General features: G+C 40.4%; 1 protein-coding gene across 4 annotated transcripts in view; it reads right to left on the reverse strand.

Annotated features, from left to right (window-relative positions):
* Positions 1 to 26,110, reverse strand: part of FYB1 (FYN binding protein 1) — a 192,796-nt gene that overhangs the window by 111,082 nt on the left and 55,604 nt on the right. For all 4 annotated transcript variants that reach the window (XM_019930113.3, XM_019930114.3, XM_019930112.2 and 1 more), the window contains one exon: positions 1,994 to 3,155. In XM_019930113.3, the coding sequence (XP_019785672.1) occupies positions 1,994 to 3,155 (1,162 nt within the window). Of the gene's footprint in view, positions 1 to 1,993; positions 3,156 to 26,110 lie in introns of those variants that run through there.

The raw sequence follows: 26,110 nt of genomic DNA on the forward strand, positions 1-26,110 counted from the left end.
ATTTAAAAAATAAGTTAAAAATGTAAATGCTTTAAAAAAAATGTGAATGCTGTAAAGGGGTGTTACTCAGAATTTAAAGTTATGAATCAGATTACTTTATCCTGATGCCAACCTGACATCAGTTCAAATCAAGAAGATTGAGTTTTGATTTGTGGAAGAGGTGGATGAAGAAGGAACAGGGTCCACTTTGAAGCATAATATATATCGAGGGATCAGAGGGTGGAGGTAGGGTACATTGACGAGAGGATTTCGAATCTAAACTGTGTCATGGGGCACATGAGCAGGGGGGAGGCATGTCAGGATGGGGACAGGGTTGCAAGAAGGAGGAAAAAGAGGACAAGGATCAACTTGGCTTCCTAAGCAGTTTTACCTGGGTCTCTTGGAGCTATACGGCACTGAAAATCAGATCAAGGCCGACCTTGCCAGGACTGCAGAGCCAAAAGAGGACTTCACGGGCATTTCAATAGCACAACAGCAGCCATCTGGGTACTACCACTCAAACCAGGTAGTGGAGTGTAAATAAAGATGGAAGACGTGGAAGAAAACTCTCAAGGATTTCCGCTTCACATCAGGACAGTTTCCTTGGCATGAACTCAGAGCCGTAAAATGGAGGTTATGATAGTTAATTTTTTACTGGAGGCGCAGAACTACGACAGGGAATTAAGAAAGGGCTTTTTTAGAAGGTTTCAGAAAAACAACATTTCTGAGTTATGGCCCAGTATTAAAATGAGAAGGTGACACACGAGGACACAACAAGTGTAACAGGCTAACTCTTTCTAGAAGAAAGGTGATCACGGGGTCATTCCAAACTTGCTTTCTACGAGACCGATTAATGGGGGATTTGATTCCTAACATGTTGGCTGACACCGAGAATATTGGCCTCAGGAAGATGACACTGTGAGATGCTTCTACGGAGCCAAAATAGAAATGAACTACCTTTATACCCAGAACTGCATTAATTAGATCCACTTTCGTAAGTAAAAAATATATATAGTTGTGGTGTGGTCACTCGTAAGTATCCTTTTTCGTTTCTCACAATAAACAACGGTTGTCCATTATTTGCCTAAAATATTAATCATTTCAAGCATAAGTGAGCTCCTTTCATCACTATGAGGGTTACAAATCTTTACCAAGTCATTCAGGATCAACTTTTAGCCTGTGCCATTGGATGGTGGTAACATCTCTGGTAGAAAACGAAACTATTTACCCAGGAGGAAAATCATGTATCCCTTTGTCTGGCTTATTATCTTAGTTATGTCCTACTTTATGAATCAGAAACGTTCAGAAAACTTTATGCTGACAGAGCAATAGAAAACAGCTGAAATATGAAACAGTAAGCACCATTTCACAAGAGTCCTGTGCATCTCTTATTTGAATATTGGGCTTAGGAGACCTATGATAAATTTGTGGACATTTAAAATCATTTGGAAAAAGGTTTCTCAACCTCTGTACCATTGACATTTTGAACTGGATAATTCTTTGTTGGGCGGGGCTGCTCTGTGCATTGTAGAATGTTTGCAGCATCCCTGGCCTCTACCCGCTAGACGCCAGTAGCACCCTCCAGCCGTGACAGTCAAATGTCCCCTGGGCATCCACCACTGACTTAGAGGTTTGCTCACCTTCTAACTCCTTTGTGGTAGTAGAGGGAACACACCTCAGTCGCATTCAACAGAAATGAAACCCAACAAAGGAAGTAAAAGAAATGCTTATCATTAAGCAAAACCACTTGGCAATCAAATGGATGTATTTCTCCCCACGCCCCCAAATCAGCCCCCCAAGGCACTTCCTCACAGAATGTCGACCTAAAACCAAGGATTTCAACCTTCTCAGACGTCCCACACCAGAGGAAAAAAATGCCAAACAAAAGTCATCATACACACAGGAGTACCGGTGACGGCATCAGTTCCTTGTTACAAATTTTTCCCCGGAAGCTAGATCACCCTCTGCTGGGAAAAAAAACATGTGCAAAATAGCAAATGAGAGAAGAACTCACTGTGTCCAGAAGCGGCTTTCCGGAATTTCGTCAAGTCAACGTGCGGCGGTCTGCTGGGCTTTTGTGGAGGGGGGCCCAGGGTAAACAAGGAGGGCAGGGGTTTCCGCTTGGGGGTGGCTGAATTCTGGTCCTCCTTTTCCTTTTCTTGACTTGGGCCCCAGGGCCCTGCCGTTGTCCACTTCGAAGGTGTCTTCAGGAACTTGGCAGGAGGGGCCCCAGAGGCCGGCTCTTCCGGATTCACTTGGCTCAGGAAGACGTTCTTAGCAGCATCCACCTTCCTATCTTCTCTTTTCTCTTCAGCATTTTTGGAGAGGCCTGGGGCCCCTCTGCTTGCAGCAGGTTTCAGAACGACTCCAGGAAAAGGAAAACTTGATGTCTCGCCTCCACGCTCTTTATTCTCTAGGTTGTCCCTGGCTGGTTTCAAAGGGCCGGATTTGGCCTTGGCTCCCAGGGGGGCCGGGGGGCCTCTCTGTGGAGCCACAGTCTTGGTGGGGCTTCCGTCTTCCTGGGGGTCGTCTGTATTCAGGGATGGCTTCTGGCCAAAGACAGGTCTGGGGAAGAGGGGCGCGGGGTCCTGATCTTGTGAGGCTGACATAAACTTGCCTTTAGCCCCAGCCAGCTTTGGGAAGACTTGCTTCGGTTCATTTTCCTGGGCTGGATGATTTGAGCCCGGCTTGGGGCCTGGTGGCTTCAAGTCATGGTCTTGGTTTACACTGTGAAGTGAAGGCTTATTCCCAGGAGCCCGGGGAACCGCAGGTTTGGAATCTTCTTTGTGCAAGTTGATGGGCTTGGGGCCTCCAGGTTTCAGAAATCCCGGTTTCACCTCGGGGTCTCTGGCGGCCGAGTTAGCCTGCGGTCCAAACCGGGGACTCACTCCGGTCGCCTTTAGAAATGGAGGTTTGGGCTCCTTGTCAGGCTTTTCCTCAGGAGAAGGTTTCACCCCCAGAGGGGGCTTTGGGGACCCAAACTTGGGCACATTGCTCGGTCCTGCAGGAGGGCTGGCGTTTCCTTGGTTGTTGAATAAGTTCTTTTTGACCTGTACTCCTGAAGGGGAGTTTTGGCCCGGGACCTTGAAGGGCCTGCTGTTGACCGAGACCTCCTCCATGGGGTTGCCCTCTGTGTTAAACTTCGCCATGAGGGACTTCACATTCGCTTTCCCATCCTGCAAGCACAGGGAACAAAAACTCACTGAGAGCCCAAAGTCTCACTTGCACAATTTAAAGTACTACACTTTAAAGGGTTTCCTGGTTTGAGGCCTGCAGCACCGCTGATTGGTTCGTGAGATATTGTAACATTTATCTTCCTCTATGGCAAAATAAGTTGTGAGAATTTCTTGAAGGGGGAGGGCTATGATACTTAGACTTTTTTTTTTTTTTTTTGGTTGTCTTAGACTGACTTGCTTTTTGTTGTTGTTGTTAAGTCACAGCTTATATTTTCTCCTTTCCTCTCACTGGTTCTCTAACTCTCTTGTTGGATTTACTCTGAACTTGGTATTTATGTGTTTTGTTGAACTTGAAAAAATATGAACGTGCCTAAGAAATGACCTCTTCCATATTTTATAGCTGAGTCTCTTAAATAGGAACTGCATTTAAAAAATGAAAGCAAGCTCTTCTGTAAATCTGGGCTGCATGCTTCACACAGCATAGCCACATTTGACATTTTGTGTTTGCAAGCCTGTTCTTGTTCCCACCTATATTGAAGGTCCATCTGTTTCCTAACAGGGAGATGTGGCAGAAAAACCCACTCAGTTTTATACATAAGCAATAAAATGAGTTTTTTACTTATTGATACATATGAGTGTAAATGATTCAACTGGAACCAGACTAGCAGGCAGACTGCGCTCATTTTCAAGGGACATAGTCTGGAGCACAGGGAAGGTGACAAGGAAAGAGCAGGGACAGGCTGGAAAATCTCATTTCCAGGTGCTGGTTTCTCCAGTCTCTGTCCCCCTGTCTAGAACTAGGGTATTACCTAGTAAAGAGGGCGACTATAATCCCATGTAACCTGTAAGAATTCATGGTGGGTTTGCTTTTTCTCTCAAAAGCCAGGAGTTGAACTTTTCTAGTTCTTTTAGGAATATTTGAAAATCTGAGGCTTAGAAAAAAAAAATCACAGGTAGCCACAGTTTCCATTTTTTGCCTTAAAATTCACCTAGAAAACGTTTTCTTGCTTCCTATCCTCACCTGTCATTGCTAAGCGTATTTCTTCTCTCAAGGCCCCACTCAGATACTACAAAACCAGATCCTGTCCGGTTGGGAGGAATTGCTCCCTCCTCTTAACTCATGTAGCACAGCAGGCCCTGCTACATGCCCCTGTATTACTTCCTTTCCTAATACTAAGAACCACCGTTTAGCACGTAAACACGTGTGCTTGATTCTGAACCAGGCAAGTTATCTATGTCGCCTCATCTCATTCTTTTGGATGATGGCATTATTTAACTCCATGTCACAGGAAAGAGGATTGAGGTTGAAACTGCAGGAGGACATCACGTAAGAGCGTGGGAACTTGGTTGGAATCCTAGTTGATTAGCAGGGCCTCAGTTGCACAATCTGTACAATGGGGATAAGAGAGCATATCTGCCAGAATTGTCATGTGTGTTAGAGATAGAATTTGTAAAGTGCCTGCCTGGCCCTCAGCCTGGGCTCAATGTAAGGAAATTATTATTAGAGACGTTAAGTAGCATATTCAAGGGCTCACAGCCAGGAACTGTGAGGACAGGGGTGCAGACTCAGGTCTGTCTCGGGCTCCAAAGTCCAGAAACTGTCTCATTCCCCTTTGTATAGAACTCTCGGGATTCTAATATATTTGGGAAATTGTTCAGGTTGGCACTGAGATGAATACTGTGAATGGTGATTTTAAAAGAAATGGCCCCTTCAGCAAGAGTTTCTCTCCACACCAAACTATAGTCTTTCAGGACTGGGGTAAGCAACCTAGGCAGGAGGCAAAAATGAGGTGAAAGGAGCAATTTCCAGCTTGGTTTTGCTTCTTTAATTTACTACCCTGCATCCAAGTTGCTGAAAATATCTTGTTTTCTACCTTGCCTCCTTTGACCATTTTTTTTATCCCCATGATTTTCTCAAATCCTCAAGTAATCCCCGGAGGTAATAGGCAGGAAGGCAGCAGAACCAGGGAGAGTTTGGGTGCTGGCAGAGGGAACAGGTGAAGACGGATCCCACCCTGTGCCTCCTGGGAGATCATAGCTGCAAAGGACTTTAAACCTTAACACAAGATGCATAAAAAAGTATCAATACAAAAATCTTCTCCCCACCTGGAAGAAAGTCTGTCTCTAGGGAAGAATCTTTTATTCTAGACTCACTCTATATTTTGTCATTTATATTCTAGATCTATAGTTTAGTCCAGAATAAGAGGCTGCAGAGTAGAGTGGTTAAGAGCATCGACTAGGGAGCCAGGTTTTGAGTCTGATCAGCTATTTACTGTAACGTGAGGTATATAAGCGCCCTGGGCCTCAGTTTGCTCACCTCTATTAAGGGAATAAAGAGTCGTGTCATAGGGCTTTAAAAGAAATCAATATCTGTAAGGCACTTTAAAGAATGCCTGGAACCTGGGAGGGTTTCCTATTTTTACAAAGAAAGTGAAGACTTTGAAATTATCTATTCTACGTCTCTCACTGCATTGGTGACAAAACAGAAACTAAAGGATTTAAGTGATATCTTATTTAGTCACAACAACTTCACAACTTGGATTTCATGGGGGGAAATCCATGAGACACACTAACACATTGTCAAACTGCACACCCTGGTTTTAGTTTAGAAAATATGGAAGTGGTTGATTTGGAATTTAAGTCCCAGATGCCAACTCAAAACCAGGAGGCAGTGCAGTATCATGGTTAATAGCAACGTCTCTGAAATCATTGACTTGGGTTCCAGCCTTGACTTTGCTACTCACTAGCTGTGTGATCAAGCAAATTACTTAACCTCTCTGAAACTCAGTGTTCTTTACCTATAAAATGAGAATAATGAGTACCTATTTCTCACCGGGTTTTGTTTTTTAATTAGGATTAAATGAGTGAATGCATGTAAAGTTCTTAGATCAAGAATTGCATGTAATATATATCCAAGGATTGTCTGCCATCATGAATTTTTTTTTTCGAATTCACTAGTCACATAACATCATTTCTCCAGGTGACCAAATTCTGAAGTTACAATCATTAATGTTGCATCTTAATTTTAAATTAATATGACTGAAACAAACATACTGCTGGATAACATCATAGAGTTTATGATGTTTGAGTTTGGTTTCCCCCGCTCTGAAACTTTCAACTGTATATTGAAAGACAGGGAAAGAAAGAGCCACAGGTTCCTATGTGGGACACGTTGAAGAAACAGTAACAGCATCTGAACTTACTAATATGTCTCGTAAATCAATAGCTTGAACTCTACAACCATTTAATCTCTTATACTGACTGCTTAGCTTTAGTGGTTTTTAGTTGTTACAACTCTTAATAAGTTTATCAGATAAAATTTTCAACACCCAGATTCTCCCTTAATCTTAATAGCTAGATTTCTTTCTTTATGATAATGATAGAAAGGCAAAATGATTAAAAATTTTTTGACATTCTCTCATTCTCATTTCATTCCATTTTCTAGGGCTCTTTTTACTCTAAAAAAGTTTAAAAGAGGGTAAGAGCAATGTATTTCATGAAAAAGGGAAAAGTAAGCCTGCTCTAAACCCTGACCCTCCAAGCCCTCATGCCCCAGTTCTATGGGGATCATAAATACTGACTTATCAGTACAGTACAAGTTCATGCCTATTGTTCTGGAATAATTATTACTAATGCTCCCTTTTACTCTCAAAATTGACCTGCTTTAAACAATAATTACATGGTGAATTTACCCAGTTCCTCTCTAGAGTCAGTCAACCACTGTTATCAGTTTTTATGTATATTTCTAACTGTGCATATACAAATATATAAAAATAAACACACACGCACATCCTTTCTGTCCCTGCTTTTTGCACAAATGGAAACCCCTGCTTTGCACCTTGCTTTTTTCCTGAACCGATACTAAGTTGCTACACACCAGCTCAGCTGGATGTGTGGTCAGCAGCCACTCTGATTGCTTGGTGCCTGTGCAATTCCAGCTGTTAAATATTTTCAATATTAATTCTCCTTTTTCCCCCTTGATAATTGGATCCATATCAGTGCATATTATTTGCACCATCTCTTAAAAAATAGACTTAATTTCTTTATTTCTTACAACAGTTTTAGATTTACAGAAGAATTCAGAAGATAGTACAGAGAGTTCTCACATAATTTACATCCAGTTTCTCCCTTACTAACCCCTTACATTAATTTGCAGGACCTCTTTAACTTTTAATGATTTAAAGATGGGGCTTCTGTTTATTCTTAAGAAGAGGCATTTCACAATCTAGGAGATCTCAGAGTTTAAGATATTTAAGTAGAACAAACATTTTATCTTGAAATTTACTTGAAATTTATTTTCCAAATTTATTTGAACAAATTGTTATTAATTCCAGCTGTTAATGAGTTTGTGCAGCTCTTTCTCCACTTATGATAGTTACATCCAGATAAACCCATTGTAAGTTGAAAATATCCTAAATAGAAAATGCATTTAATACACCTCACCTACCAAGCATCATAGCTTAGCCCAACCCACCTTAAACGTACTCAGAACACTTACGTTAGCCTATAGGTGGGCAAAATCATCTAACACAAAGCCTATTTTATAATAAAGTGTTGAATACCTCAGGTAATTTATTTAATACTGTACTGAAAGTAAAGCAGGATGGTTGTATGTGGATGGAATGGCTGCAAGTATATGAGTAGCTTACCCTCATGATTGCACAGCTGACTGGAAGCTGTGAGCATCACGAGAGAGTATCGTACCACATATTGCTAGCCTGGGAAAAGATCAAAGTTCGGTTTTTCGTAGATGCATATTGCATCATTATAACGTTGAAAAATCCTAAATCAAACCATTTTAAGTCAGAGAATGTCTGAACAATGTTTAGCCAAAACTACTCCCATGCATCGCTCTATAATCATACAGGTGTAATTGTAGAGATGCTCTTGACAGAAATGAATTTCCTTTAGCCCCCATGTTTTCCCCTTCCTCAGAATTATATACCTTCACTAACATAAATTTAACGTGCTTTTCACAGTGCCTGGGAAGATGCAAAAATGCTTTAGCTATATCCTCTGTACTTCTAGTTAACAACTCCAGATTCCAGAAAATCTTTTTTGCTTTCAGCAACTTACATAAAGGCAATAAATCAAGTACATACTTAAACAAAGGCTGAGATGGCATTTAGGACAGACATCAAGAAACTACACATCAAGAAAATGTTTTCTTTTGCAGCTAGTTCATCTACATATTTTCATATGGAAAATTAACAACATTGGTAACTGGATTTTGTTTGGTTTTAAATATATCCTGAGCATCAGGTTAATGCAGCAGTTCTCAAATTGGGGCAATCTTGGCAATGTCTGGAGATATCTTTGATTGAAATGGTGGACTGAGAAAGTGCTCTTGACAACTAGTGAATAGAGGCCAGGGCTGCTGCTAAACATCTTACAATGCCCAGGACAGACCCCGAAACTAAGAATTATCAGTCGAAATAGTGCTGAGATTGAGAATCCCTGAGCTAATCCTCTTGCTCCTGAATAATTGGAAATATCTTACCAGAAATTCTGCTTTTAATTTTTATAATGTAATACACTCTAAAACCTACAAGTAACTGTAGAGAAACTAATAATACAAAAGACTATCACTAGATTGTTTTCAAAGTTCCTTGTCTTTGAAAGTCTCATCTTCGTAAAGTTTCATTTGTGAAGCACAAAAGAAATAAAACACCCATGAATCGTGGGTAACTAATGAATTTAAAATAACTTTGAGCCTAATCTTACCTCCTTAATATGTGTTAGTGTCACTTTTGTAATTAAAGCATGGGGAGAATGAACCACTCTTATGGATGCTGTTATTCTTTCCTAAATAGAGCCCAAGGAATAAGAGAAGAAAATGATTTCACTTGATTGCATCTAATGCTTTTAATCATGAAGGAGTTGGTAAATAACAATAGTTTATCCAAACTGGTCTCTTTCTCCCTCTATCTCTCTGACTCTCCTTGTTCTTTCTTTCTTTCATCATTGATCAATTCTACCATGTGTAGGTTTTCTTTTTTTTTATTGCTATGTTGAGATAACTTGTCAATACTCATGATTTATTTGGTCTGAATTGCTAGTGCTTCTCACAGAACAAAATTAGTTCCTACCACTGCCACCACTGTCCAGAACAGAACCCCAGGTAGAGCAGCATCTGTGGCATCAGGGTGCAAGGAGATGCATATGTAGTGGGAAACTGTTCCAGGAAGCCCGCCCTAGTCCTGCCCAGCACGGGTAGAAGAGGAGAGAAGGCAGGTGAGGGTGGCGTGCTGCATGGGAGAACACAGCTTCTGCTGAGGTGATGGCTCATGTTATTCAAATTTAGGATCCACTCAGCCCAGGATTGACTAGAGGTATAGCAAAAAGACAGAAAAGATAGTTCTTCTGTTAAGCCAGATACATTTACCATCCTTGAGGTAGGAAGCAGGCTGGTGAAAATTTGGAATAGACTCAAGCAGCTCAAACTTTCATAGAGCAATAGTAGTATTTAGCATCATGGATTTATACTGCCTAGATTAAAGAAAACAAAACAACAGATATATTCCTCATGACCAAGCCAAGCCCTCCCCCACTTCCCAACACACACATACACACACACATACACACACACACACAGAGTGATAAGTTGTCTTTTCTCTTCAAAGTGACTTGATCTGCTATACCCAGTAAACTTGGAAAAGGGATTTTTTGGGGGGAGGGGGATTATTTTTGTCTGAAAATAAATTTTCTTAGAACTTCTATTGTTAGAAATTATGTAATAAAATGACTTTAATTGTTTTTGGTTGTCAAGATAGAGTTAATGGTTGAAAACACAGTACTTATGACAATGCTTCACAAGATAGTAGATGGCAAGCTCCACTCTAGACACTGAAACTGCAGTAAACTTTTTTTCATCCCTGTTAACACTGTCTAAATATTTAGGTACTTAATGAATCATAATTTATGTATTTAATGTGTGTACCCTGTTTTCTTAAGGAGATGTAAAAGCAGGGACCTGGTTTTATTTTCTTCCTCAAAAACAACCCCCCTCTGCCACCCCATACCCAAATAAGCACTCCCATAATGCCTGCACATTTCTTTCCATAATCGCTATTAAACATATGGCTGACAGGCTGAATTTACTTGAATTTCTTCATGACTGATCACACAGATGAAAGTAGGAAAAAAGATTTCCTTAGCCTCTTAAGGAGCATTGAACCCAGTCATGAATCTATCCTCGAGAGCTCCTTGCTTAACGGAATGTTTACTTCATGGCGAATGGGCTGTGGTGGATTCCAGTTGGCTGAGCCTCTGATGCTGAAGGGAGCATCAGGCCCCTCTTCAACAGGATGTGGGAACGTGCTTCTCACCACAAATTGAGTTCTTGGGGTGGGAGCGGGCTGCTGCAGGCTGGGCAAAGCGTAGGGAGGAGGAACTGGCAGTGGGAGAAGTGGTGGCAGCCCCGACTGTGACAACCCCTTACATTTTTGTCAGTGACTTATGAAGGTGGAGAGGGAACTGCAGACCACCCCAACCTCGTGTTGTGAGGTGAAATATAGTAGGAAGAAAACACCTGGCATGAGTGGGGTCTCTCCCGGAGCTGTGTGTGCATGGCTTTCCTTGACGCAGGTCAGTGTGGCCTTTTGTCCTCAGGAGGCTGGCCTGGGTATCTTAGCAGAAAACCTCTGCATTTGTCACTGTGTATCATCATTCCCTCTTCTGGGATCTCTGGCACCTGCTGCTCTGCACTCTTTCCTGGTTCCTACTGGGTTCTCTCTTCCAGGGTGAATTGAAGTAGAGGAAGCCAGGTCACACAGCAACTTAAAGCTGGTAAAACTTTACTGGTAAATTTAACCAGTAAAGACCCACCTCCCAAATGCTGTGGCACCTTGAACTCTCTAGGCATATTGATCAGTTAGGCTTTTGGGTACCCTTTGTCTTCAAAGACAGGCTTGAAAATCACCATCATTCTACAAATTAGAACCTTCAAACCTCTTCCTGGTCATCTGACCAAATAGCTCCTGCACAAATACAGTTTTGACTTTGGCATGGTCTCTGATGGCTTAACCATTAATGGATGAGGAAATTACCTATGACTTTCTATGTGTTTCTGAAATTTGTTCTGCTGTAAGTTTTTGACTTCTTGATGCTAATGGAATGGCGATAGGATGTAGATAATATAGAACAACAAACAGTCCTGACGCCATGTGTTTTTGTTATTCCATTTTATATAGCATTTATAGCAAATTTATCTTACATTTGCTTATGATATTATTCACTTAGCCTGCATAAACTATACCAAATCAGAGGATAAGCTCGGAGGAATTTACATTTTGTCTAATGAACTTGTAGATAATTGAAGTATTTTCATAGATCTCTTCCTAGGGTCTTATTTGGATCTCAGGATAATATTTAATATGCACATCATAATACAATATAAGTCCTTTCATTTTTCCTGTACCTCCAACTCTGTCACCTCAAAGAGATCTTATTTTCATCTACTATTTCTAATGGTTATTCTATTTTCATATAAAAGGAGTATAAACCAGCAAAAGAAAACTCACTTTGCTAAAAACATATGAAATTTGAAATAAAACATTCTTGATGGCTGAGAAAGATACTCCTTGGCATAGGAAAAATAAGATAGAAATGTCCTGCTCTCTTTTTTTCCCAGCCCCCAGATCCCTCTCAACACACAAAAACACACCTTGACCCCAAGCCCAGGATTTGAGTTCCTTTCTGCAGTTGACGAGAAGCTAGAAACTGAAAGTGCCGGGGGTGGGGGGGGAGAGGAGGCCATCTCTGGGGTTTTCTAGACACTTCCTTCCCAAAGTGTGAAAAGATCTGTGTGAAGAGAACTGCTTAGAAAAGGAAGATTTCAACAAGCCCATCAAGACAGGGGGCGGCACTAACAAAAGATCAAGATGAAAAACAAAAATTACATGGGACTGAGTAAACTGATGAGGATGATTATAATTTTTGTGACTTCTGTTTGAATAATAATAATAAAAAAAAGACAGGGGGCGGCAGCTCATCAGCGAGGGATCCAGAATGTGATTTGAGGAAAATAAAAACTAGATATAAGAAATGGAGGGTGGGGCTTCCCTGGTGGCTCAGTGGTTAAGAATCCGCTTGCCGATGCAGGGGACATAGGTTCGAGCCCTTGCCCGGGAAGATCCCACATGCCACGGAGCATCTAAGCCTGTGCACCACAACTACTGAGTCTGTGCTCTAGAGCCCGCGAGCCACAACTACAGAGCCTGTGCTCTAGAGCCCGCAAGCCACAACTACTGAGCCCACGTGCCACAACTACTGAAGCCCGTGCACCTAGAGCCCGTGCTCCGCAACAAGAGAAGCCACGACAATGAGAAGCCCGCTCACCGCAATAAAGAGTAGCCCCCGCTTGCCGCAACTAGAGAAAGCCTGTGCACAGCAAAGAAGACCCACACAGCCAAAAATAAATAAATAAATTTATTTTTAAAAAAAAGAAAAAAAGAAATGGAGGGCTATGGAAGATTCCCCACACAGAGATGGTTGATATTTGAAACCTCAGTCTACAAAATATGTGGAATCCTTCCCCCACACCTCTGCCCAACTCATTTTTATTCTATTTGTTCTCCTTTTGAATGTGGAAGAAAATGCATTCAGTATTTTGTAATCAGGATTAAATAATATAATCACCTCACAGTTCTGACCTCACTTTTTCTCTCCTATAAGTCACAGTAACAAGACTTTGCCATGAAATGAACAATTTCTCTCACCTTTGTCATCACGGGGCTCTACTGTCAGTTGCACCTTTTCTCATTAAAACTGTGATATTCTCAATTTCAACCTTTCCATGGTGTATATCCTGATCTTAACACCTAGCCACCCTCTTTTCCCAGGGGCCCTCAATTTTCCAGGGTGTTACATGACTTCAGCTACTCTGGGTTTTCACATACCCTCTCATTCATGCATTCCATCATTCCCTCCTGAGGGTACTGGTGATTCCTTGCTTATGTGCTAGTTCTAGTATGTGGCACTTTGCCATTATCTAGATTAAAGTCTGTGCTTTACTAAGATTGCTTATTCCAGGCTATAAATGATCTCAATATTTTTCTATGAACACTCGTATATCTGACAAAAGACATTCTGGAGTTTGGTATTTTACACCCATTACTAATTCTATTATTAGAACTATTAATCACATTTTTAAAAAATTCCGTATATAATATCTCTTTTGATCTTCCCAAAAGCCTGGTAAATTCTTATTGTTACAGAAAGGTAAATGGAGTTCAAGCACATGGTAGAAAGGAGATCTAAAGCCAGAGTTTTTGATAAGTCCTGGTTTTCCCTAATACATTATAGGATCAAGACTTTCCTTCTTTTTTATAAATAGGTTTTTTCTATTTTTTTTTATATAGCAGGTTCTTATAAGTCATCAATTTTATACACATGAGTGTATACATGTCAATCCCAATCGCCCAATTCATCATACCCCCACCACTACCTTCCCCGTGGATTTACCCCCTTGGTGTCCATACATTTGTTCTCTACATCTGTGTCTCAATTTCTGACCTGCAAACTGTTTCATCTGTACCATTTTTCTAGGTTCGACATATATGCGTTAATATACGATATTTGTTTTTCTCTTTCTGACTTACTTCACTCGGTATGACAGTCTCTAGATCCATCCACGTCTCAACAAATGACCCAATTTTGTTCCTTTTTATGGCTGAGTAATATTTCATTGTATATATGTACCACATCTTCTGTATCCATTCATCTGTCAAAGGGCATTTAGGTTGCTTCCATGACCTGGCTATTGTAAATATTGCGGCAATGAACACTGGGGTGCATGTGTCTTTTTTTTTTTTTTTTTTTTTATTTATTTATTTATTTTTTTTTTTTATTTTTTTCATGTGTCTTTTTGAATTGCGGTTTTCTCTGGGTATAAGCCCAGTAGTGGGATTGCTGTATCATATGGTAATTCTATTGTCTTGATTACTGTAGCTTTAAAGTCTGAAGTCAGGGAGTCTGATTCCTCCAGCTCCGTTTTATTCCCTCAAGAGTGCTTTGGCTATTCAGGGTCTTTTGTGTCTCCATACAAATTTTAAGACTTTTTTTCTAGTTCCATAAAAAATGCCACTGGTAATTTGACAGGGATTACATTGAATCTGTAGAGCTTTGGGTACTACAGCCATTTTCACAATATTGATTCTTCCAATCTAAGAACATGGTATATCTCTCCATCTGTTTGTATCATCTCTAATTTCTTTCATCAGTGTCTTATAGTTTTCTGCATACAGGTCTTTTGTCTCCCTAGGTAGGTTTATTCCTAGGTATTTTATTCTTTTTGTTGCAGTGGTAAATGGGAGTGTTTCCTTAATTTCTCTTTCAGAGTTTTCATCATTAGTGTATAGGAATGCATGAGATTTCTGTTCATTAATTTTTTATCCTACAAGTTTACCAAATTCATTGATTAACTCTAGTAGTTCTCTGGTGGCATCTTTAGGATTCTCTATGTATAGTATCATGTCACCTGCAAACAGTGACAGTTTTAATTCTTCTTTTTGAATTTGTATTCCTTTTATTTCTTTTTCTTCTCTGATTGCCACGGCTAGGACTTCCTAAACTATGTTGAATAATAGCAGTGAGAGTGGACATCCTTGGCTTCTTCATGATCTTAGAGGAAATGTTTTCAGTTTTTCACCATTGAGAATGATGTTTGCTGTGGGTCTGTCATATATGGCCTTTATTATGTTGAGGTAGGTTCCCTCTATGCCCACTTTGTGGAGAGTTTTTATCATAAATGGGTGTTGAATTTTGTCAAGAACTTTTTCTGCATCTATTGAGATGATAATATGGTTTTTATTCTTCAGTTTGCAATATGGTGTGTCACATTGATTGCTTTGCATATATTGAAGAATTCTTGCATCCCTGGGATAAATCCCACTTGATCATGGTGTATGATCCTTTTAATGTATTGTTGGATTCTGTTTGCTTGTATTTTGTTGAGGATTTTTGCATCTATATTCATCAGTGATATTGGTTTGTAATTTTCTTTTTTTGTAGTATCTTTGTCTGGTTTTGGTACCAGGGTGATGGTGGCCTCATAGAATCAGTTTGGGAGTGTTCCTTCCTCTGCAATTTTTTGGAAGAGTTTGAGAAGGATGGGTGTTAGCTCTTCTCTAAATGTTTGATAGAATTCACCTGTGAAGCCATCTGGTCCTGGACTTTTGTTTGTTGGAAGATTTAATTTTTTTTGCGGTACGCCGGCCTCTCACTGTTGTGGCCTCTCCTGTTGCGGAGCACAGGCTCTGGACGCGCAGGCTCAGCGGCCATGGCTCACGGGCCCAGCGGCTCTGCGGCATGTGGGATCTTCCCAGACAGGGGCACAAACCCGTGTCCCCTGCATCGGCAGGCGGACTCTCAACCACTGCGTCACCAGGGAAGCCCCGTTGGAAGATTTTTAATCACAGTTTCAATTTCATTACTTGTGATTGGTTTGTTCATATTTTCTGTTTCTTCCTGGTTCAGTCTTGGAAGGTTATACCTTTCTAAGCATTTGTCCATTTCTTCCAGGTTGTCCATTTTATTGGCATAGAGCTGCTTGTAGCAGTCTCTTAGGATGCTTTGTATTTCTGCGGTGTCTGTTCTAACTTCTCCTTTTTCATTTCTAATTTCATAATTTGAGTCCTCTCCCTCTTTTTCTTGATGAGTCTGGCTAATGGTTTATCAATTTTGTTTATGTTCTCAAAGAACCAACTTTTAGTTTTATTGATCTTTGCTATTGTTTTCTTTTTTCTATTTCATTTATTTCTGCTCTGATCTTTACGATTTCTTTCCTTCTGCTAACTTTGGGATTTGTTTGTTCTTCTTTCTCTAGTTCCCCTAGGTGTAAGGTTAGATTATTTAGTTGAGATTTTTCTTGTTTCTTGAGGTAGCCTTGTATAGCTATAAACTTCCCTCTTAGAACTGCTTTTGCTGCATTCTAACCGTTTTGGATCGTCGTGTTTTCACTGTCATTTTTCTCTAGGTATTTTTTGATTTTCTCTTTGATTTCTTCAGTGATCTCTTGGTTATTTAGTAACGTAGTGTTTAGTCTACACGTGTTTGCGTTTTTTACGTTTTTTACCCTGTAATTCATTTCTAATCTCATAGCATTGTGGTCAGAAAAGATGCTTGATATGATTTCAGTTTTCTTAAATTTAATGAGGCTTGATTTGTGATCCAAGATCTATCCTGGAGAATGTTCCGTGCGCACTTGAAAAGAATGTGTATTCTGCTGTATTTGGATGGAATGTCCTATAAATATCAATTAAATCTATGTGGTCTGTTGTGTCATTTAAAGCTTCTGTTTCCTTATTTATTTTCATTTTGGATCATCTGTCCATTGGTGTAAATGAGGTGTTAAAGTCCCCCAGTATTATTGTGTTACTGTCAATTTCCTCTTTTAGCTGTTAGCAATTGCCTTATGTATTGAGGTGCTCCTATGTTGGGTGCATATATATTTATAATTGTTATATCTTCTTCTTGGATTGATCCCTTGATCATTATGTAGTGTCCTTCCTTGTCTCTTGCAACATTCTTTATTTTAAAGTCTATTTTATCTGATATGAGTATAGCTACTCCAGCTTTCTTTTGATTTCCATTTGCATGGAATATCTTTTTCCATCCCCTCACTTTCAGTCTGTATGTGTCCCTAGGTCTGAAGTGCGTGTCTTGTAGATAGCATATATAAGGGTCTTGTTTTTGTATCCATTCAGCAAGACTGTGTTCTTTGGTTGGAGCATTTAATCCATTCACGTTTAAGGTAATTATCGATATGTATGTTCCTATGACCATTTTCTTAATTGTTTTGGGTTTGTTTTTGTAGGTCCTTTTCTTCTCTTGTGTTTCCCACTTAGAGAAATTTCTTTAGCATTTGTTGTAGAGCTGGTTTGGTGGTGCTGAATTCTATTAGTTTTGCTTGTCTGTAAAGCTTTTGATTTCTCCATCGAATCTGAATGAGATCTTTGTCAGGTAGAGTAATCTTGGTTGTAGGTTCTTCCTTTTCATCACTTTAAGTATATCATGCCACTCCCTTCTGGCTTGTAGAGTTTCTGCTGAGAAATCAGCTGTTAACCTTATGGGAGTTCCCTTGTATGTTATTGTCATTTTTACCTTGCTGCTTTCAATAGTTTTTCTTTGTGTTTAATTTTTGCCAATTTGATTACTATGTGTCTTGGTGTGTTTCTCCTTGGGTTTATTCTGTATGGCACTCGCTGTGCTTCCTGGACTTGGGTGGCTATTTCCTTTCCCAGGTTAGGGAACTTTTTGACTACAATCTCTTCAAATATTTTCTCGGTCCTTTCTCTCTCTTTTCTCCTTCTGGGACCCCTATAATGTGAATGTTGTTGAGTTTAATGTTGTCCCAGAGGTCTCTTAGGCTGTCTTCATTTCTTTTCATTCTTTTTTCTTTATTCTGTTCTGCAGCAGTGAATTCCACCATTCTGTCCTACAGGTCACTATCCGTTCTTCTGCCTCAGTTATTCTGCTATTGATTCCTTCTAGTGTAGCTTTCATTTCAGTTATTGTATTGTTCATCTCTGTTTGTTTGTTCTTTAATTCTTCTAGGTCTTTGTTAAACATTTCTTGCATCTTCTCCATCTTTGCCTACATTCTTTTTCCGAGGTCCTGGATCATCTTCACTATCAATTTTCTGAAATTCTTTTCTGGAAGTTGTGTATCTGCACTTCATTTAGTTGTTCTTCTGGGTTTTTTTCTTGTTCCTTCATCTGGTACATAGCCCTCTTCCTTTTCATCTTGTCTGTCTTTCTGTGAATGTGGTTCTTGTTCCACAGGCTGCAGGACTGTATTTCTTCTTGCTTCTGCTGTCTTCCCTCTAGTGGATCTCTTTCTTTCTTGTGTAGTTAGTGTTTGGAGTTTAAATTCTCAGCTCACATACAAAACTTTTTAGTTTCCTTTTCTGATACAAAAATTTTCCACCAAACTCTCATAATTTACCTTCTGTCCAAGAATCCCTAATCATGTCAGGTGATGTGTTAACATTTGTTCTACCCATAGGATGAGATGAACAAGGAGACAGAACAAGGTGTAGTGGGTGTATAGATCTGGCCAGAACATCTTGATTGACTTTGCAACATCACAGGCAACTTGGAAAGGGGAAACAACTAAGAGAAGACAAACAATGCTCCTTGCTGTTTTTGATATTTGTTCTAAGGGAGTCTTGGTGTGGGGGTGGGGTTTTAGGCAGGTGACTGTATTAGTGTCTCTTTCCAGCAAACAGCTGCCCCTAGAGTCCATAAAATGAGTCATCCAATTGTCAGTTCAGGGACCTGGGGCGCCATTCTGGCTCATCCACTGTCCCCTGGGGATGGTGTTGATTGCTCACCTGGCTGAAGTTTAAAGTTTATTACCTGAATGAGGTTGAAGATGGATATGAACTGATGTGAAAAAATTGATCTTATATTTTCCCACAGTGAGATGTTTTCTTTCTTTTTTTCTAAGTTACACTGATTGCAAGAGCAAAGTGAAAATGACTCAATACCTCAAGCCATACATAAAAATAAATTCAAAATGGCTTAAAGACTAAAGTAAAAGACATGACACCATAAAACTCCTAGAAGAGAACACAGGCAAAACATTCTCTGACATAAATGGTAACAGTGTTTTCTTAGGTCAGTCTTCCAAGGCAATAGAAATAAAAGCAAAAATAAACAAATGGGACCTAATCAAGCTTATAAGCTTTGGCACAATGAAGGAAACTATAAACAAAAGCAAAAGAAAACCTATGGCCTGGGAGAAAATATTTGCAAACCGACAAGGGCTTAGTTTCCAAAATATACAAACAGCTCATGCAACTCGATAACAAAAAAACAAACAACCCAATCAAAAAATGGGCAGAAGACCTAAATAGACATTTTTCCAAAGAAGACATACAGATAGCCAACAGGTACATGAAAAGGTGCTCAATATTGCTAACTATTAAAGAAATGTAAATCAAAACTACAATGAGGTATCACCTCACACCAGTCAGAATGGCCATCATCAAAATATCTACAAACAATAAATGCTGGAGAGGATGTGGAGAAAGGGGAACCCTCCGACACTGTTGGTGGGAATTTAAATTGATACAGCCACTATGTAGAACAGTATGGAGGTTTCTCAAAAAACTAAATAGAGAGCTACCATATGATCCAGCAGTCCCACTCCTGGGCATATACCTGGAGAAAACCATAATTCAAAAAGATACATGGACCCCAATGTTCATTGCAGAACTATTTACAATAGCCAGGACATGGAAGCAACCTAAATGTCCATCAACAGAGGAGTGGATAAAAGATGTGGTACATTTATACAATGGAATATTACTCAGCCATAAAAAGGAATGAAATAGTGCCATTGCAGAGACGTGAATAGACCTAGAGACTGTCATACAGAGCAAAATAAGTCAGAAAGAGAAAAACAAATATCATATAATATCGCTTATATGTGGAATCCAGAAAAATGGTACAGATGAAGTTACTTGCAAAGGAGCAATAGCGACACAGATGTAGAGAACAAACTTATGGATACCAAGGGGGGGAAGAGGGGGTGGTGCACCCCAGTGTTCATTGTAGCACCATTTACAATAGCCAAGATGTGGAAGCAGCCTAAATGTCTAACAACAGATGAATGGATAAAGAAGATGTGGTATGTATATATATATATCTATGTATGTATATATATATATATGTATGTATGTATATATATACATACATATATATGTATATGTATAAAATGTATATATATGTATATATATACATATATATACATATGTATGTATATATATAAATGTATATATATATGTATAAAATGAAATATTGCTCAGCCATAAAAAAGAATGAAATAATGCCATTTGCAGCAACATGGATGGACCTAGAGATTATCATACTGAGTGAAGTAAGTCAGACAGAGGAAGGCAAATATCATATGATATCATTTATATGTTCTAATAAATAATAAAAATGAATTTATTTACAGAACAGAAACAGAATCACAGACATAGAAAACAAACTTATGGTTACCAAAGGGGAAAAGGGGGAGAAGGGATAAATTAGGAGTATGGGATCAACAGGTACACACCACTATGTACAAAATAAACAACAAGGCTTTACTGTATAGCACAGGGAACTATATTCAATATCTTGTAACAGCCTATAATGGAAAAGAATTTGAAAAAGAATATATTATATATATATATATATATCCAAATCACTTTGCTATACAACTGAAACTAACACAGTATTGTAAATCAATTATACTTCAATTTAACAAAAAAGAAAATGACTCAAAAGGGAGGAGAAAATGGCATTTCAATAAGATCAAACTTTCATGTAAACATCTTACACTCCAGATGAAATTTTGTTTGATTCAAAATATTTTTTTTAACTTTTAGAAAAAATTAAATGACTTACATATAAGTGTGGCTAAAATGTAACAATGGACCAATGTTAAATTTCTAATATGAATAAAAACAATAAAAATGACTTGAGAGGTACAAGCATATTTGTCACTGGCTAAAGTTACTTTTTGACTGATAAGGTAAATAAAGGTATTTTGGATGTCCTCTTTGAGGTGAAGACAAGGAAAGAGGAAGGCAAGAAGCACAGGGTGTGATAGAATCACCCTGGAGATTTTTTCAAGCTGCACATGCTAAATGTCCCAACGCATCCTGCTTTGTTTCTCTAAAAATTTCTTTATGGAGAATCACCAGCCCAGCCACTACAAATGGGAGGGTGTAGAGTCCCCTGGTGTATTTAAGTAGAAAAATGATGCAAAACCATTGGGATCCTGGATCCCTCTTGCTCTTATCCTCACATCTTTATTTATCAACTCCTGCTAACAGAGTTGCAGAAATTCAATGGCAAGGACTGGTATATCTTTCGGGGCTATCCTGATTCGGCATGGGTGAATAGAACTGGGGTGCAGATGTTGGCTGCTTGTCTTTCTAAATTTCCCCTCTATCTTCTATGCTCACTAAGTGAGTTCAATGGTAGCAATCTCAAAATATATGTCCATGTCTCAGAACCTGTGCATGTGACCTTATTTGAAAAAGGGGGTTTTGCAGATGTAAGAATCATGTGAGGGGATCATCCTATTATCTAGGTGGCACTAAATCCAATCACAAGTGTCCCTATAAGATACAGAAGAGGAAAATACAAGAGAGGAGGAGATGGCCATGTGAAGGTAGAGGCAGACTTGGAGTGACGCAGCCACAAGCCAAAGAATGCCGGCAGCCACCAAAAGTTGGAAGAGGCAAAAAATGGATTTTCCTCTAAAGCCTTGGGAGGGAGCATGGCCTTGTCAACACCTTGATTTCAGAACTCTGGTCTCTAGAACTCTGAGAGAGTAAGTTTCTATTGTTGTAAGCCACCTAGTTTGTGATAATTTGTTATAGGATCCACAAGAAATTAATACACCCACCCTCACAAAGATTCAAAATGCCTTTGTTCTGTATTTCTATAAATGTCCAAGCACTTGCGTGGATGAGGTTTAGGATGAAGGGCAGAAAGTCTTGTTTCATGATTACGTTTACTGAGCCACCATTTGTTACCACCCCAGAGCAAGGTGTCCATGCTGGGATGGCCCCTGGCTTAGAACAGCAGAGTGGGGAATTCGTCATATGCAGTAGGTGAGCTTTGGTGGCATTTAACGTGCTCTTGGAAGAAAGATCAGGTACTAGTTGAACCAACATTGGTGGCACAGACTTGGCAATACTACTAATAAAGTATATATTGAATTTATACAGCTCAGTGGTTTTGTTGGTTTCCTGTCCATGTAAGGAGGCTAGTTAGCAGAGATTAAAAAACAAAGCAAGTTCTGAACCCTCCAAATGTATCAGAGAAACCCCAGAACAGCTTCTGATGGGGGAATATTCTTCAGCTTCTAGGATTTCCCTTTGGATTCTCATCCCTGCCCAAACATGTACTTGGTCTATTCCTAGTGACTGATACAGAGACAATTCCAATCTCTATTTCTCATCAGTCAGCAAATATAGAAATAAATGCCTGGGACATGCTTGCCCCTGGGCTTTGGTAAAAGGAAAGATCAAAATGAGCCTTAAAGGTGGGCCAATTTTAATGGGAAGACTTACCTTAGACTCACAGTGTTTGAGAAAGAAAATAACCTTAAACATCAGTGAATTCAAGCTCTTCATTTTACAGGAAAGGAGACAGGGTAAGTGATCTGTCCAAAGTCACACGGCTACTTAGTGGCAGAACCAGAATCTGGTTTGCTCGTCCATTGGGTCCACTGTCCTGTGCTACCTGACCTGGGAGACATCAGCTTCTACAGCATCTTCCTTTTAAAAATAGTCACGACAGGCTTCCGGGAAGATGGCGGAAGAGTAAGACGCAGAGATCGCCTTCCTCCCCACAGATACACCAGAAATACATCTACACGTGGAACAACTCCTACAGAACACCTACTGAACGCTGGCAGAAGACCTCAGACCTCCCAAAAGGCAAGAAACCCCCCACGTACCTGGGTAGGGCAAAAGAAAAAAGAATAAACAGAGACAAAAGGATAGGGACGGGACCTGCACCAGTGGGACGGAGCTGTGGAGGAAAGGTTCCCACACACTAGGAAGCCCCTTCACGGGCGGAGACTGCGGGCGCCGGAAGGGGAAAGCTTCGGAGCCGCGGGGAGAGCACAGCCACAGGGGTGCTGAGGAAAAAGCGGAGAGATTCCTGCAGAGAGGATCAGGGCCGACTGGCACTCACCAGGCCGAGAGGCTTGTCTGCTCACCCGCCGGGGCGGGCGGGGCTGCGAGCTGAGGCTCGGGCTTCGGTTGGAGCGCCGGGAGAGGACTGGGGTTGGCGGCGTGAACACAGACTCCAGGGGTTACTGCGCCACGGCTAGCCGGGAGGGAGTCCGGGGAAAAGTCTGGAGCTGCCGAAGAGGCAAGAGACTTTTTCTTCCCTCTTTGTTTCCTGGTGCGCGAGGAGAGGGGATTAAGAGCGCTGCATAAAGGAGCTCCAGAGACGGGCGCGAGCCGCGGCTAAAAGCGCGGACCACAGAGACGGGCGGGAGACGCTAAGGCTGCTGCTGCCGCCACCAAGAAGCCTGTGTGCGAGCACAAGTCACTATCCACACCCCGCTTCCGGGGAGCCTGTGCAGCCCGCCACTGCCAGGGTCCCGGGATCCAGGGACAACTTCCCCGGGAGAACGCACGGCGCGCCTCAGGCTGATGCAACGTCACTCTGGCCTCTGCCGCCGCAGGCTCGCCCCGCACTCCGTGCCCCGCCCTCCCCCCAGCCTGAGTGAGCCAGAGCCCCCGAATCAGCGGCTCCTTTAACCCTGTCTTGTCTGAGCGAAGAACAGACGCCCTCCAGCGACCTACACGCAGAGGCAGAGCCAAATCCAAAGCTGAGCCCCTGGGAGCGGTGAGAACAAAGAAGAGAAAGGGAAATCTCGCCCAGCAGCCTCAGAAGCAGCGGATTAAGCTCCACAATCAACTTGATGTACCCTGCATCTGTGGAATACATGAATAGAAGACGAATCATCCCAAATGGAGGAGGTGGACTTGGAGAGCAAGATTTATGATTTTTTCCCCTTTTCCTCTTTTTGTGAATGTGTATGTGTATGCTTCTGTGTGAGATATTGTCTGTATAGCTTTACGTCTACCATTTGTCCTAGGGTTCTATCCATCTGTTTTTTTTTGGTTTGTTTTTAATTTTTTTCTCTTATTTTTTTATTTTAATAACTTTATTATATTTTAACTTACTTTATTTTATTTTACTTTATCTTTCTTTCTTTTTTTCCTTCCTTCCCTCCTTCCTTCCTGCCTTCCTCCCTCCCTCCTTTCTTTCTTTCTACTTCTACTAATTCTTTCTTTCTACTTTTTCTCCCTTTTATTCTGAGCCATGTGGATGAAAGGCTCTTGGTGCTGCAGCCAGGAGTCAGTGCTGTGCCTCTGAGATGGGAGAGCCAACTTCAGAACACTGGTCCACAAGAGACCTCCCAGCTCCACATAATATCAAATGGCGAAAATCGCCCAGAGATCTCCACCTCAACACCAGCACCCAGCTTCATTCAATGACCAGCAAGCTACAGTGCTGGACACCCTATGCCAAACAACTAGCAAGACAGGAACACCCATTAGCAGAGAGGCTGCCTAAAATCATAATAAGTCCACAGACACCCCAAAACACACCACCAGACGTGGACCTGCCCACTAGAAAGACAAGATCCAGCCTCATCCACCAGAACACAAGCACTAGTCCCCTCCATCAGGAAGCCTACACAACCCACTGAACTAACCTTAGCCACTGGGGACAGACACCAAAAACAACGGGAACTACGAACCTGCAGCCTGCAAAAAGGAGACCCCAAACACAGTAAGATAAGCAAAATGAGAAGACAGAAAAACACACAGCAGATAAAGGAGCAAGATAAAAATGCACCAGACCTAACAAATCAAGAGGAAATAGGCAGTCTATTTGAAAAAGAATTCAGAATAATGATAGTAAGGATGATCCGAAATCTTGGAAACAGAATGGACAAAATGCAAGAAACAGTTAACAAGGACCTAGAAGAAATAAAGATGAAACAAGCAACGATGAACAACACAATAAATGAAATTAAAAGTACTCTAGATGGGATCAATAGCAGAATAACTGAGGCAGAAGAACGGATAAGTGACCTGGAAGATAAAATAGTGGAAATAACTACTGCAGAGCAGAATAAAGAAAAAAGAATGAAAAGAACTGAGGACAGTCTCAGAGACCTATGGGACAACATTAAACACACCAACATTCGAATTATAGGGGTTCCAGAAGAAGAAGAGAAAAAGAAAGGGACTGAGAAAATATTTGAAGAGATTATAGTTGAAAACTTCCCTAATATGGGAAAGGAAATAGTTAGTCAAGTCCAGGAAGCACAGACAGTCCCATACAGGATAAATCCAAGGAGAAATAGGCCAAGACACATATTAATCAAACTGTCAAAAATTAAATACAAAGAAAACATATTAAAAGCAGCAAGGGAAAAACAACAAATAACACACAAGGGAATCCCCATAAGGTTAACAGCTGATGTCGCAGCAGAAACTCTGTAAGCCAGAAGGGAGTGGCATGACATATTTAAAGTGATGCAGGAGAAAAACCTGCAACCAAGATTACTCTACCCAGCAAGGATCTCATTCAGATCTGATGGAGAAATTAAAACCTTTACAGACAAGCAAAAGCTGAGAGAGTTCAGCACCACCAAACCAGCTTTACAACAAATGCTAAAGGAACTTCCCTAGGCAAGAAACACAAGAGAAGGAAAAGACCTACAATAACGAACCCAAAACAATTAAGAAAATGGGAATAGGAACATACATATTGATAATTACCTTAAATGTAAATGGATTAAATGCTACCACCAAAAGACACAGACTGGCTGAATGGATACGAAAACAAGACCCATATATATGCTGTCTACAAGAGACCCACTTCAGACCTAGAGACACATACAGACTGAAAGTAAGGGGATGGAAAAAGATATTCCATGCAAATGGAAACCAAAAGAAAGCTGGAGTAGCAATTCTCATATCAGATAAAATAGACTTTAAAATAAGGACTATTAAAAGAGACAAAGAAGGACACTACATAATGATCAAGGAATCGATCCAAGAAGAAGATATAACAATTATAAATATTTATGCACTCAACATAGGAGCACCTCAATACATAAGGCAAATACTAACAGCCATAATAGGGGAAATTGACAGTAACACCTTCATAGTAGGGGACTTTAACACCCCACTTTCACCCATGGACAGATCATCCAAAATGAAAATAAATAAGGAAACACAAGCTTTAAATGACACATTAAAAAAGATGGACTTAATTGATATTTATAGGACATTCCATCCAAAAACAACAGAATACACATTTTTCTCAAGTGCTTATGGAACATTCTCCAGAATAGATCATATCTTGGGTCACAAATGAAGCCTTGGTAAATTTAAGAAAATTGAAATGGTA

This window comes from Tursiops truncatus, chromosome 3 (genome assembly GCF_011762595.2).
Source record: "Tursiops truncatus isolate mTurTru1 chromosome 3, mTurTru1.mat.Y, whole genome shotgun sequence".
NCBI classification, from domain to species: Eukaryota; Metazoa; Chordata; class Mammalia; order Artiodactyla; family Delphinidae; genus Tursiops; species Tursiops truncatus.